Source organism: Anopheles arabiensis, chromosome 2, assembly GCF_016920715.1.
Source record: "Anopheles arabiensis isolate DONGOLA chromosome 2, AaraD3, whole genome shotgun sequence".
NCBI lineage: Eukaryota > Metazoa > Arthropoda > Insecta > Diptera > Culicidae > Anopheles > Anopheles arabiensis.
Window position 1 is genome coordinate 61,715,498 of NC_053517.1, and position 14,921 is coordinate 61,730,418.

General features: G+C 44.3%; 1 protein-coding gene and 1 long non-coding RNA gene across 4 annotated transcripts; one reads left to right on the plus strand and one right to left on the minus strand.

Annotated features, from left to right (window-relative positions):
* The first annotated feature begins 3,115 nt into the window (after positions 1-3,115).
* LOC120904568 lies at positions 3,116-5,026 on the plus strand. Of its 3 annotated transcripts, none has more exons than XR_005739792.1 (7): positions 3,116-3,337; positions 3,413-3,682; positions 3,764-3,906; positions 3,970-4,181; positions 4,245-4,451; positions 4,521-4,669; positions 4,732-5,026. It is a non-coding gene; the product is annotated as an uncharacterized LOC120904568 (long non-coding RNA). The 3 variants fall into 3 exon arrangements; XR_005739793.1 differs by having other exon boundaries at positions 3,413-3,678; XR_005739794.1 differs by having other exon boundaries at positions 3,413-3,655.
* Positions 5,027-5,039: 13 nt separating this feature from the next.
* Positions 5,040-12,995, minus strand: LOC120904581 (uncharacterized protein K02A2.6-like). The gene is made up of 3 exons (XM_040314676.1): positions 6,036-12,995; positions 5,769-5,962; positions 5,040-5,702 (listed from the first exon to the last, which is right to left on the minus strand). The coding sequence occupies exon 1, from the start codon at positions 12,369-12,371 to the stop codon at positions 10,365-10,367; it is 2,007 nt and encodes a 668-aa protein (XP_040170610.1). The 5' UTR covers positions 12,372-12,995; the 3' UTR covers positions 5,040-5,702; positions 5,769-5,962; positions 6,036-10,364.
* Between the last annotated feature and the right edge of the window lie 1,926 nt (positions 12,996-14,921).

The window sequence follows — 14,921 nt, forward strand, 5'->3', positions numbered from 1 at the left end:
CATCTTTCCGGGGGCCCTTGTCGTTAATACTCTGTCCACTTGTAGAGATCATCGGCGACCGCCTAGTCCGTCTACCGTTAGGTCCGCCGCTGGTTCATGACGGTGTTTTTTTTAATCGTGGAGGTCCATCCTTCCCCCTGCCTGCAGCGTATACATCGAGCAGGAGACAGTGTGGCAGTACCCCCGTCGTGGATTCTAACCGCGTATGAACCGTCCGCCGTAGCAAGAGGTGACTATCCGGCTACGTGGTACTCAAGTCCTGAAAAGGCCGGCATGATCGCGTTGGCTATTACAATAATAATAATAATAATAATAATAATAATAAAAAGAACTTAGCGTAGCAGTCCCCATCCGGGTAAGAGTTTGTCTTGACTTTGTTGCTGCCGGGCTACCGCTGTGACGAGACAAATACACGGAATGCACTCGACCAAAACATGAACCTACCGATCCGAAGCCATTCCAAGGCATTGCCGGTCAATCGGCGTCATGATAACTACTCCAAACCAACAAGCCACCAGATTCTGGACGGACAGGTGCAGCACCATACGCTCACCGTAATAAACAAATCCAGAATCCTCTTTTGTATGGATTCAATTCAAAATGTTGTTTCCACTTGCGTCCGCTAGCTGAATTAGAAATAAATGTGCAATATATCACACGCACGTTTGCTTAAATCATGTGTCTTTTTAATACCCCCAACAGCAGAGCCGATCGCAAAGATGCCAATGCCAATGGTTGTGTTGTCTCTCAGGTAGCGAGATCGAAAATGCATGGACTCAAATCAAATAGTTTTGGGGTTTCCAAACGCACGCACACACACAAACACGCGCGCGCAAACTCACACACAAACACGCGCGCGCATACTCACACACAAACACACACACACACACACACACACACACACACACACACACACACACACACACACACACACACACACACACACACACACACACACACACACACACACACACACACACACACACACACACACACACACACACACACACACACACACACACACACACACACACACACGCACACACGCACACACGCACACACACACACACACACACACACACACACACACACACACACACACACACACACACACACACACACACACACACACACACGCACACATCCATGAACGCGCGCACGCCAGCACGCACACACACACACACGTACGCGCGCCCGCGAGCATGAAAGCGCGCACGCCAGCACGCACCCACGAAAGCGCGCTCGCGAGCACGCACCCCGAAGTCGCGCAAGCACGCACTCCCCCCCCACTAGACCACCCTCCCCCTCCACGCATTATCGATTACGGCTACCTTATCGGTAGAACGGTTGGTTCAGCTTTCTTGTAGCATCCTCATCCTTAGCGCCGGGCGGGGAAGGGGATCGCGACATGATAGAGTGAACGGCTTCTTTCCCCGCGCTGTGTGTGTGTGTGACGAGACCCAAAAACTCGAGACAGATTTCGGCACATTAAAAAAAAAAATTATAGTCACTATACACTGTGCTTCATGATGCTTAGAAGGCCGTTTAAGCATCAAACATGTTCAAATAAAAAAATATTAGATTAGTGTTAGACGTTCTCCTACGCTTGTGTTAAATAGGCTTCTTCACCCTCAACTGGCAGGGGCATCGAATGGTCTCATCAGCAGCGGCACGAAATAAAATAAACCATCAATACACCGATAACACTTTGAATCCCAATCCAGCTTCTCCCACAGCGTCTCAAGGTCACACACAAATTAATAAATGCTAACACCTACCAATAACAATACACAATCGCAATGCACATATGAGTATCAACGCATACACCGCAACAGCCAATCAGCTGGCGGCGGAAGGCACGGGCAGAAGCGCAAGTAAGGCAAGGCAGGGTGAGGGAGGGAGAAGAAGCGGACGAAAAAATGGGTGCCAATATTTTTAAATTTTTTGACCGTTTTTTTTTTTTGCTCCGCCGCCATAAATAGTTCGTCTATTTCGCCAGCAGATGGCGCTAAACTTGCTCGATCCAGCGCAGGAATCGCTGAAGTCCAGCGCGGGGATCGGGCCAAAATCTGCGCTGGCCAGCGCAGATTTTGGTACATTTTCTGCGCTGGAAACTGCTCGAATTTGCGCAGCGGGAGATTTATGATTAAGTTCTTTTTACACGTAGTCAATTTTCTGGAAAGCGCCCTCTACCTTACGCTAGGCGTACTAAGGGTGACACGTTACCATTACGCTTGCCGTAAAGGCCGGGCTACATTGATCGTACTCGCAAGCGTAATTTTGATTTTCACTAGCGCATCTGGCGGCGGCTGGTGGAAGCTTTTTTTGGTCATCGAGGGAATGGTCGTGCCGGATCTCAAAATTAAGTAGTTTTTCCATCGTTTTTTGCCATGAAAATGGATGCAATGCGTGCAAGACATGTGCATCTACCTTTAACAAAACTTTTCTCGTCCAAATTAAGTTAAAAATATGGAAAAAAATACATATTTTCTGAAGCGGCTCCAAATTGTTTGAAAAATGCTTCGGTCAGCCGCCGCCAGGTGCGCTAGTGAAAATAAAAATTACACCAGAGAGTACGATCAATGTAGCCCGGCCTTAACACGTGTGATCAACCAGACGAAAAATCGAAAAGTCCTTTAAATATTTTGGTTGATATGTTTGGACCAAAACGGGAAATAGTAAATGTGGAGATCACAAATGGACAAGAAACAATAATTACACTACTTCAACAGGCAATAGCAAATTTGGAGACCACCAACGAACAAGAGATAATAGTTGCGCCTGATTCACCACCAATTCCACAATTTAAAACAGCAGATTTCGAAACTAAACAAGAAATAACAATCGCACCTATTCCAGCACTTCCATCAGAAGAACAAGAACAAGCATCAAATTCCATTGATCGTCCAGTTGGACAACAGAGTGAGGAATCAAGACAACAACTAGAAATCGAAACAGTACGACCAAAAATGAATATTAAACGGCCAGAAAGGTTCGCTCCATTTTTCGTAAAATGAAATTAAAAAAGGGAGATATTGTTACCATGTGATTACATCATGTGATCACAGTACACAATGAGATTAGAGAAACATATTAATTGTTGAATAGCCTTCACCTGAACAGTCGTGTCTTCAATTGTTTCATTTTGTACATTACAATATACATACCAAATTTACTATAGAGGATGTAGGACGACGTTCGAGCTCAACCCTTCCAGAAACGATCCAACCTAACTCGGTGTTCTGTAGCATTACTTTCTCGGGTACCAGTTTAAGAATACCTTCTAGCATCAGCTCATCATAGCTCTCTCTGCCGATCAATAAATCGATGGACGATGGTTCGTAGAATTTGGGATCTGCTAGAGTACAAGTGTTGGGAATACAGTAACGTGTTTTGTTCACTTTCTCTGCAGGTAAATTCCAAGTAATGTAACGCATTACATGAAATTTCCAATTTGCTTTGAAGCTAGTGCAATGAGATTTTATGGTAAGCTGTGTCGAGTGCGATGATACATGCTTGCTTTGTCCAACTCCACCAATTGGATGGTTCTCTCTCTTTTTAATGACCTGCAATCGCTGACACAAACGCTCAGTTACCAGATTGATATGCGATCCTTCATCTAATAGAGCGCGTGCCCAATGCAACGATCCGTCTGGTAACTCTATTTTCACCAAAGCTGTGGGTAATAGGATAGTAGATGGTGTTTCTATCGAATTTGTTAACAAAGCATTGCCACAGTATGTGACCACGTTCTGATCCGCAGGTGGAACCGGTTGCGTCACTATCTCATTAGGGGCCACTTCAGCCGAACTACTGGTTTGTACTGGTTTGTGCAACATAAGGCCCGATTATTAAACACAAACGGAAGTGACACAAGACAACCGTGTCAAGACAAACGGAAAATAGGTATGGATTTTGAAACCGTTCTTGTGACAGACAAGTTTCGTAAATTTTTTTCTTTCGTTAAAGCTGTGTGTGCCTTAAAGCCTTTGTCGATGTGTCAAAATGTTCAAAATCAAAATAAAAAAAACGTAAACAAGTTTAATTAAGATACATACGTTTCGCAAGCTAATAACAATCCTTGTTTTATACATCGAAATGCAAAAACATCCTGTACATCTGGCAAAACAGCGCCGATTGCTTCGAAGTGTTTTCGATCCGTTACAGCTTTCTAACCAAGCGTGAGTTAAGCATGCGGCTCATTTGTGCAAACCGTGTTAAACATGTGTGGTTGTTCTTTTCAGATTTAAGAAAAAATTTCGTGTGTCGAAGAAAATTTTCCTTGACATTCTTGTGGAGATCGATCCCAAGTTCCCACCGGTTAAGGGAAAGGGGCTTAAGCCAAATGAAATTGTGGCTGCTGCTCTGCGATTACGATGAGCATTATAACCGGAAGGTTAGGTTATATTATATCACCGGTTTAGGGCTATTACAGCCTAAACGCAATGATTGTAAGTAAAGCTTTCAGTTTTTTTGTCTTATGTTGTGTACTTCAATATTATTTCTCTTCGTACCGGTAGATTTGCGACCATCTTATGAAAATTCGGTATGTGAATGCCAAATTCGGAGGAGCCAATCACGATTCACATATTTGGAATGTATGGAATGGACAACTTTTTCGAAACAAATTTAAAACATCGACGCGGAGAAACTGCATTGAAGCTACTAGGTAATACATTCAACCATCCTATGGGTATTTGTTTATGTAAATAATCTTTTAAATTCTCACAGGTGATGCTGGATATCCGTCAAAACCATGGTTAATAACACCAAAACGTAATCCTGCTCCAAACACACCAGAAGCTGCCTTTAACCATAAAAACCATTCTTTAGGTAGAGAAATAGTGGAGCGCGCGATCGGGTTGCTCAAAAGTAGATTTAGGTGTTTGTTAGGTGCTCGACAGTTGCACTACACCCCGTTAAAAGCAACTCAAATAACGAACGTATGTTGCATCTCACACAACATGTGTATTGCGTATGGATTGGAAGAGCTAAGCTCAAATGAATAAAAGGCAACGCAACTAAAGCTAGTGGTCAAGTTCATTTATTATTTTTTAAGTTCATCACATAAGTTTGCATCACAAAAAGAGTTCATTCATCACAGTTCCCATAATTCACTTAATAAGAACATTAAACGCTAACAAAAACTAAAATCTTAAAAATTATGAAAACAAAATCACAAATCGGTTTTGCGTTCAGCAGCCTCTTTTAACAAAACTGTGATATTTTCCAATATCACAACTGCCCTATTCAACGCGGCTGTGGACTCCTTTTGACTTCAATATTTTCTTTCATGAGGTCAAGAAGCTCCTGATTTTGCCGCAACACCGCTTCCGTGTTCTGTCGCTTCCGACTTCGTTTTCTCTTAGCTTTTGCCGTTACTGTATTCTGCTCATTGTTTGGCGCCTCGTTGCCGTTGTTTGGCGCCTCGCTGCCGTTGTTTGGCTGATCTATGTTGCTAATTGGCAACAATTGGTTACTGTTGTTGTTGTTGTTGTTGTTGTTGTTGTTGTTGTCATTCAAATTACCAAAAGAGCGGCCTGCGTTTCCTTCTATTGTGGCCTTCAAATTAGTTAAATCGGCCACTCTTTCCTCCACGTCGTTCAATGGCCTTTGCTGGAACGGGCCGCCACCAGTGGCCAACAAAGATGCTTTATTCACACGCAGTTTTTTTTTACCGCACATTTGTAATCGAACCACACCTGTAAAACAAACAGCGAACATTAAAAGCAAAATGTAAATATGTTGTGTTGCTCTTTTAATCTTACCCGCTTCCACGTTGCACCCGTTCTTATCGGCGGTCCCAGGGCGTTAAGGTGCTCAGCCATTTCCTCCCAGAAAGCGGTCTGGTCACCTTTATACATCCCTCTGGCGATGTCAGGGACTTTTTCCAACTCATCTACCATTTGTTGGCGTCTTTGTTGCGGGCGTCTTTGTTGTGTTGCGTGCGTCTTTGATATTCCTAAAAGTGTATACAGTATTATATGTGTTAATAACATTTGCTTATGCTGTTGGTTGTTGAAGAAGTTGCTAACTGAAGAAGTAGCTGGGATCCATTGCTGTTGAACGTAAACCGGGTGCGCATGCCCTTCATCTTTCGACTATCATCGAAATACCAGCAGCTTCTTAAGCCGTAACAGCAGCACGTTACCAGTATTTTCAGCATATCGCCATTCGTATGGATATGGCGGTATGCATATTTTTGTTGAAATGATAAAATTTGATTATTTCTGAAATAAAATACTTATATTTTGTCGTGAAAGCAACAGCAACAACTCTGACCGACACAACACAAACAACAAACTATCTGAGATTGGCGCCTTTCCGTGGCAAAAAGCTTACGGAAAGCAATTTGACAGTTTTGGATTACCGTTTGTGTTTCATAATACATATCTTGGCAGTGTGCTTGTGAGTTTGTGTTTCGTCAAATTTTATTTTTCCAACACACAACACAAACGGATGTCATAATACAAATCTTCCGATTTTGACAACTTGTCTTTACAATATGTGTTTAATAATCGGGCGTATAGTGTGATGTTTTTTGTTGCAAACTCGACATACACTAGATGAACAGTTCTTCATAATATGCCCAGGCAACAAACAGTTGATACAAAGCATCTTTTCTTTGACCTTGTCATAGCGCTCTTGTACTGTCCAGCCACTAAACATGTCACACTTAAAGGGCGAATGTGAACCTTTTTTACAAAACGAGCATATCTCCATAGAAGAATTCACCACGTGCACCTCACTCTTCGATCGCTGCTTCCACGACGATGTATGTTGTTCTTTCTTTTGGGCTGGAGACACCATTGCCTGCAACACTAACGCATGACTCTTCAGGAACGTTAGAAGTTCATGGTACTCTGGAACGTCAGTACTACGATGGTGAGCCTCCCAATGCATTTGAGTAGCCGAATCAATCCGAGAATGTAACATGTGCGCCAGAAGCACACTCCAACCCTCTGTTGCCACACCAAGCTGCTTCGTTATGTTAACGCTTCTCTCGAAATTATCTAGAATGTGAATGAGCGACTCGGACGAATCCTTCTTCATTACCGGTATCAAAAACAAAGCATCAATATGTCGCTTCACCGCTAGTTTTTTGTTTTCATAGCGAGCCTTTAGAAGCTCCCATGCCACGATGTAATTAGCCGAAGAATCTCAATGTCCGTAATTAGCTTGTTTGCTTCCTTTGTCAATGCTCCCTTCAAATACCGCAATTTGTCCACGTCTGACGGGCTGGCATCAGCATCAATCAGGCTACTAAAAGAATCGCGAAAAGGTAGCCAAGCTTCGAGAGAGCCATCAAACGTTGGCAGCCGTAATTCGGGAAGCTTTACACGAGGTTGCGAAACATTTGTAGTGGTCGACATACCACGTTCAATCCGTAGCAAGAAGTCGAAGTGACGTTTTTCGAATCGTGCATATTCCTCCTCACCGTCCTCAAAATTCTCCATATCGGCCGTTTCCAAGACGGTTCGATGCCATTTTTCATACTCCAACGCCAGTGAGGCCGATTTGCACATCCCTTCAGAAATGTCGTGTCACCCAACGATGTACCACTCAATGCTTCTTCGATTCGCTGTAATTTGTTAAGAAAATGCTTGCGTATACATTAGTTTTTATCGATAGGCCGATGCACTTCCTTTGCTTCATCCAAACCCGCAGGGATTTCCGATAACGGTCCAGCTTCTTCCATGCCCATGGGTGCAATTTTCCATTCCTCGGATTCCGCTGGCGTTTTGCGCACATCACTTCTCCTGACCGACATTTTGTTGAGCTATTTGTGCCGACAATACTTTTTACGTTGCTGCTCCTCAAAATGACTGCGAAGCGATCTCACCAACACTTCCAAAGAGGTACAGCCTGACGACGCGTACACGCACACCAATGTATCTTTTCCTGAAAATTGTCCGCGTCTAATACAGCATACCCGATAGTAAGCTGAATTTGCACAATATCACACTCAATTTTATGATATTCAACAAAGTGTCCTCTAAAAGGAACTGTCTTCAAATTATCACCATAGATAATAACAACAAGATAACTCCACACGAACAAGGCGCATACAACGAAAGGAACACCTATGAACAACGCATACGATAATGCACGACTGTTAACAAAGGCGTACGAATGTTCACGAAAGATCACCATAGATCACGATTTTCAAACGATATCCGGATTTGAAGGACCAAAATGTTTAGGGAAATAAGCAAAATGATACCAAATCTAACGCGGCACTTATCGGTGGGTTTTACGATGTTTTATTTGCGATCAACTTTCTGCGTGTGCTCTGTTCTCGATCTCCTAGCGAACACACACTCACACCACGCTTCGGCTTATGGTTTGACAGTTCAAAAACGCGGTAATCTGTCAGTGCGCAGGTTGCGCCACTCGGTGGCTGTCAGCTGCCATGATACCAGGCATTCTTAACACACTTTATTCATGCATAAAGTACACGTTCACAACACATTTAGCATCTATCATACTCACGAATGGCGTCATACTGCAAAGTACCGGGTCGAGCCATACCCCTCGGCCTGAATCACTCAAAATTTGGGGTCTCATTGTTTGCGTGGAATGTTAACAAGCATCGATTTCAAGCATGCATGTCGCGCGACATTTTGCCAAGCGGGTGGTAGATGGTAACTTTCACTAAATCGTACCCACTCTAACTTCCTTGTTACGGGCAGCTTCTCTACCATCTCCTCAAGTAGCTCAGGATTTGAAAGGAAGTGTACCAGATCAGCATTGGCTAGATGGTTGCACAGATGTAACACTGTTAGGCCAAACGTGATTAGCTCATCTAGGTGTTCCGGCCTTGGTGCTGGGGTTCGCCGTACCTTCTCGAGCAAATCCTTCACCACAAGCGAAGGCCGTCCGTACAGTCTCTGAAGCGTCTTCATGACCATTTCTACTGACGTCGGACTATCGAGCCATCCTTCGACGGCATCACGTGCGGGTCCAGTAAGGCATTCTTCCAACCTGGCCATGTTTTCCGTTGGAGAAAGTCCGCAAGCTTTTGTCGATTCGACGTAGCAGTTGTAGAACTTTGGCCACTCTCGTGGCTTACCTGAAAAGGTAGGGAGTTTTTTCAGCCATACCTGCCTAGCTGCGATGTGGTCAGGGGGTTTCCAATCCAAAGCAGCTACTTCCTTATCGCGTGTAACTTCTTGTTGCACAGGTTCAACGCTGGAACACGCTAGCGGTAAAAAAATCTTCGATTGTGCCTGTACCCACTCCGCCGTTTTTTATCTCAAGATGGACTCTTGTTCGTTTTCGTCTTGACCACTCAACACTAACCCCTGAATGATGCTCGCAGAGTATTCGGAACTACCATCGACCTCTTCGAGGTTATTCCTTTGCGTCTCGTTCTGCAGTTCCAAGGCGGCAAACTTGCACTTCAATACCGCTTCCGCCATCGTTTTTTCTTTCTCTGCCATCATTCTTTCCTTCTCAGCCATCAGCAACTTCACCTGTAGGGCTTGTTCTCCCACTAGGCGTTCTAAGGCTGAGCGCTTGGACGACACAGATGAACGCCCATGTTTGGATGACATAGCCTTACTAGGACGCAAAGACAAACCTGGTTCCTTGTTGGGACAGTGGGGCTTCTGTATGCATTTATCGCTGGCAGCATTCTGCTCTTCTGCTCTCTCTTCGTTTACGCGACGTTCTAATGCTGAGCATCTTGAAGACGTCGAAACTTGTTGATGCTTCGACAAACTTGCTTTGCGGCCGTGTTGGGATGAGCAAGGCTCATCATTCGGGTGGAGAGGTTTATCCTCGCGCTTTTCGCTTGCCAACACTTGCGTGGCTGCTATATCCCGATTTTGGCTGGCCTTAGCCGCCATTAGCCTCTCGCTCTTGGGTCGAGTAACTTTGGCTGTTACCGCGGTAGCGGCCTTTTCTCACACATCACTCCGCACTTGCGGTGCATTATCGCGGTCAGTCGCTGCACCGGTGATTTTTATCGCTTGCTGAGACATTTTCTCGGATGCACTAACACTCGAAAAATATCACTCCCGGCACTTTGATTTTAGATATTCGCGATAAAAATCTTTGCACTTATTGCAAAAAAAAGTACGTGAGAGTGTGGAGTCTCTTGCGATCGCAAGTGCTGAATGTTTTGCTGTCAGCCGCGGTGACAGTTCTCTATTTGTTTACGACTCGCAGCAACAGTTCCGTTAGTCAGACGGTGAGAAAGAACTGCACCTAAGCCGGTTTTGCTCGTATCTGTAGCTAGAATTAGCGGTAAGGTTGGGTCGTATCGCATGAGGACCTGTGGTGATATTAATGTTTCTTTCACGTCTTGGTATGATTCGTCTGCTTCTGGTGACCATTCAAAATTGCTTGTTTGTAACATGTCACGCAGCACTTTCGTTCTCGCAGAGAGATTCGGAATGAATGCCGAATAATATGTTGCTTTGCCTAAAAAAAAGTTGCAACTCTTCTGGTGTTGATGGTCTTGGTGCATCTCGTATGGCTTCAACATGTTTTGAGGACTTGTGCAAACCTTCTTGGTCGATGCAGTGTCCCAAACACTCAAGGGATCGTACCGCAAACACGCATTTTGATCGATTTAGTTTTAGACCACTCTGTTGCAATCGACTTAATGTGGAATCGAGGGCTAATAGCAGTGCTTCGAAATCGGCGGCGAAAACAATAATGTCATCATAGAAATTCACTACGTTGGTTAAACCGTGTAGTACTGTTTCCATTCGGCGCTGCCAAATAGCAGGGAAATTTGCCGCGCCATACACAGCTCGTGTCGGACGTATGAGTCCATGCGTGGTGGTATTCAGGGTGAGGATTTTACGAGACTCTTCATCGATTGTCAAGTGCGTGTACGCATCGGTTATGTCTAAATGGCAGAAAAGTGTGGCTCCCTTCATACAGTTGAAAATGGTTTCCACTCTGGGTATAGGATGTTCGTCAATAATCATTCTTGGGTTTACTGTGGGCTTATAGTTGCCAGTAATTCGGATATTACCATTTTTCTTAGCCACAACGTGGGTCGGCGAAGCCCACTCGGGAAATTCCACCTTTTCGTAAAACCCTGATTTGAGTTTTTTTTCGATTTCTGCTGCGTACTTATCGCGTAACGCCAATGGCACATCTCGGGCTTTAGCAAAAATTGACGTTGCATCAGGTTTGAGATGCACTGATGCTGGTGATCCGGTCAATTTACCTGGAACGTCGCTAAACACGGAACGGAAACTGTCGAGCAACGAATTCAACTGGGTTTCGTGTTTTATCGTGAGCTTCGAGCTAGTAACAGCGTTGACATGTGTGTTTGGAGCTATCATTTTGCCAAGGTCTATCTGATCAACGAATTGGGCGATCCACTCGCGACCGAAGAGGGCGTCTGTTTGTCCCGCTACTATGTACAGGTTTAACCGACGGGTTAATGTGCCAACAGACACGTTTACGGGCAATCGGCCCAGACAATGGATGCGGTGACCTGTGTAGCTGGTAAACTGCCTTTCTGTAGGAAGAAAAGAATAGTTTGTTTTTAGTGACCATAACGTGGTCTCCCCCATAATCCCACACAGTGCTCCCGTGTCGAGTTCCATGCTGGTGCGTTTTCTATCAATTTTTATATCGATCATCAATTTGGCGGCGGGAGCTGAGTTGCGTATCGTATTAATGGATTGTACGGGATCGATGTTGAAATCCGCAACCTGATCAATGTTCGATCGTTCGCGTGGTGTGCTTCCTGCTCGGCAAACCTGCGAAATAAGACCTCTTTTGTTACATGTATGGCATAGGGCGTTGCGAAAGCGGCAAAGGCTTCTTGGATGCGGCCCACCACAGCCGTTGAAGGGCGTAGCTGCAGTGTTATTGCTTTGTTCGTGTGTCCATCTGGAATGCGAAGCAGACGTTTTGGTAGGGGGTTCTGCTCGACGGAATGGTTGTTGCTTTTTAGTTTGAGGGTTTTCATAACCCAACTTATTGGTAGCTTCTGCTGACGCCGACGGTGTCGCCGTGGAGATATCACGAACTGTATTCCATGTGGCTTCGAGCGTTAATGCGATATCAAAAGCTTCTTTAAACGTGCTGGGGTTTTTTGCGATGATTTCGTCACAAATGTCGCGTGCTTCCATGCCGTGGAGCATTTGTTCAATCAACATTCTGTCGAGAAAATCGTCATACTCGCAGTAGGCAGCCCCTTGTTTGAGTCGCAGAACAAATTGTGAAATTGTTTCGCCCCTTTGTTGCAAAATGTTACGGAATTTGACACTCTCGACAAACTTGTTCTTCTTCTGGTCGAAGTGGTTCTCGAGTGTTTTTTGAAGCTTTTCGTAGGGAATTTCCTCTGGCCGCTTTGGGGTGACGAGAAATTTAAGAGCATTGTTTAATTCTGTTCTCATGTGCACGCGCGCTTAGTCCGCGTATTTATCGGTGGGGATATTGTTCAGTTTTAGCGCCCACTCCAGTCTGTTAAAATAGTCTTCGACTGTTGATTCATCCGACGCATGAAAAGCCGGGTGCGAGAATGTTGGCACTTTTGGTTGGGCAGCGTCGTCTCTATTCACCTCCGCGTTGGGTGTACCTATTGCCGATTTTATCGCTTGGGCGATCATTGTCGAAAGCTGTGCCATAGATTCGTGATCCAGCTGAGCCATTGTGTTTTCAATCCGTTTCACTTTGCGAGGAGTCCCACTTCTGACACCAAAATGTTGTATTTTCTGTTTAATAATTCGGTTCAAATTTTATTCACGCTAAGTTTGTTTTCAAGATAGAACGGGAGTCCATAAAAAGCGAAGCTTAACCCGAAGGCGCGCCCGAAATTGACAGACGTCAAAACGCGGTTGGCCAGGTAGCGCAATAATTCCCAACAGCAGGTTGGACCATACATAACATACCCCCAACAGCAGAGCCGTTCGCAAAGATGGTGGTGCCAATTCAATGGTTGTGTTGTCTCTCAGGTAGTGAGATCAAAACTTTGTATAAAACTTTGGATTTAGTAGCCGCAGCGGATTAAAAAGCACGCATCAGAATCAAACCGTTTAGGGGTTTCCGCACGTACGCACACACACACACACGCATGCACGCACACATGCATGTACACGCGCACGCGAGCAGGCACCCACGAACGCGTGCATGCAAGCACGCACCCACGAATGCGCGCAGGCGAACACGCACCCACGAACGCGCTCACGCGAGCCGGCTGTGATCGGCACATTCTAAACTGGACCAAAACACCGGTCGTTGTGTATCTTCAAGCAAACCAACGTTGCCACACACCACAAAATAGCAGGGAAAGGAAAGTACAGGCGTGCCCCGATATACGACTCCCTCGAGATACGACGATTCGCAGATACGACGAATTTGATTTTGACAGTTAAAGGTTGTCATTGACAAGAAATTGATGTATTTTTTTTAATTTCTGGGCTGATAACCATTATACACATTTCCAAAGATTCCAAAACAACCCGATCTTGAATATCTGTATTATGTACGGCTTTTGGAATGTAATTATTACATTATCGAACATTATTGCAAATAGAATACACGATATCATAAATTCCAACTCTTCAACTTCGGTTACAAACTTTATATTAATAGATATTCGACATACGACTTTTTCGGCTTACGCCTTGCTTTGGGACATTTTTTCGGTCCCAAATACAGTCGTATCTCGGGGGACATCTGTACTAATCGAGCAGACCCAAGCGAATCAAAACGCTCCAAAGTAGTAAGAAAAATAGAATATCAAGTAGCCTTCTACTTCCCGTTCTACTTTGGTTGCTTAAAATCAGATAAATATAGAACATGTGGGTTCCAGGAAAGAGCAAAAAATGAGTTCTCGAGTGTACACACACACACGCGCGACGACTCACGCTTATGTTCTCTGTTCTCACTCCCCCCCCCCCCTCACTCGACCACCCTACAGATCTATTTTTAGATCATCACTTCCATCGACGGCGGTCGATGTGACGATGTGTGTCGTCGCGTGTGTGTTGTCGATTTGGTCGGTTTTTCTTCAAACCAAATCTCTGACTTGGAGTGTCGGCGTTCCGATTGAACTATCGCGACTTTCATCAGTGCGCGCGGGTAAAACGACCTTTTGTATTGTGTTGTACGTAACAAGGTTATTAGACTCTATACAGGTTACGACAAAAGCCCGTTTTGGCCGATTTCCAATAAAAAAATGAATGAAAATTTTGACAGACAAATTGGAATGGTTTGTTTACAATCGGACTGGTTTGTTTACAATTTGTCTGGATTGCAATCATGCAATGGTGTAGTGTTTGGTGTTCAATATTGTAAGTTTTAATTTATTTAATTACTTTGTAAATTTATAATTACTAATTTTGTGATAAAATTGTTAAGAATAAGCAACGTTTTGTTGTTTGGGTTTGACAGTACTGGCGTACGGTAGTATATAACCGAACGAAAATTGTGAACTGGTACAGTTGCGTCTCAGGAATAAAAGAATTAACATCGAAGCTTGGTCGTTGTTCTTTTTGTTCAAAGTTCGTCGCGTTCATTTCTCGGTTGATGGTTTGCTTTTCGACAACAGTTGTTCTGTTGTAGTAAAAACTCCGGTGTAATCATGACGTCTTTGCAAGTGGTACACTGGTGGACATTAAAATAGGAAAAAAAATTTTGTTTGTTTTTTTTGCATACACTAGGTGTGTCATCGCCAACAGTTCGAGGCGTACTGAATTTGTAATAGCCGAATTTTGCCTTTTATACTCTCATTTTTGGTGCGCTACTTATCTGAGTTTTGAGTGCCGGCAGCGTTTTGCGGCAGTATAAAAGGAGAGCCAAACCGTGTTGTGCTTCATTCTTCCATCAGTGGTCAAGGTGAAAGGTTGCTGTTTAAAAATTCCACAAAATCATCATGGGTCGCGGAAAGCACTGCACACCAGAGGAGCGAAAACACATTCAGGGGCTGTATCGTGAGAACGTGC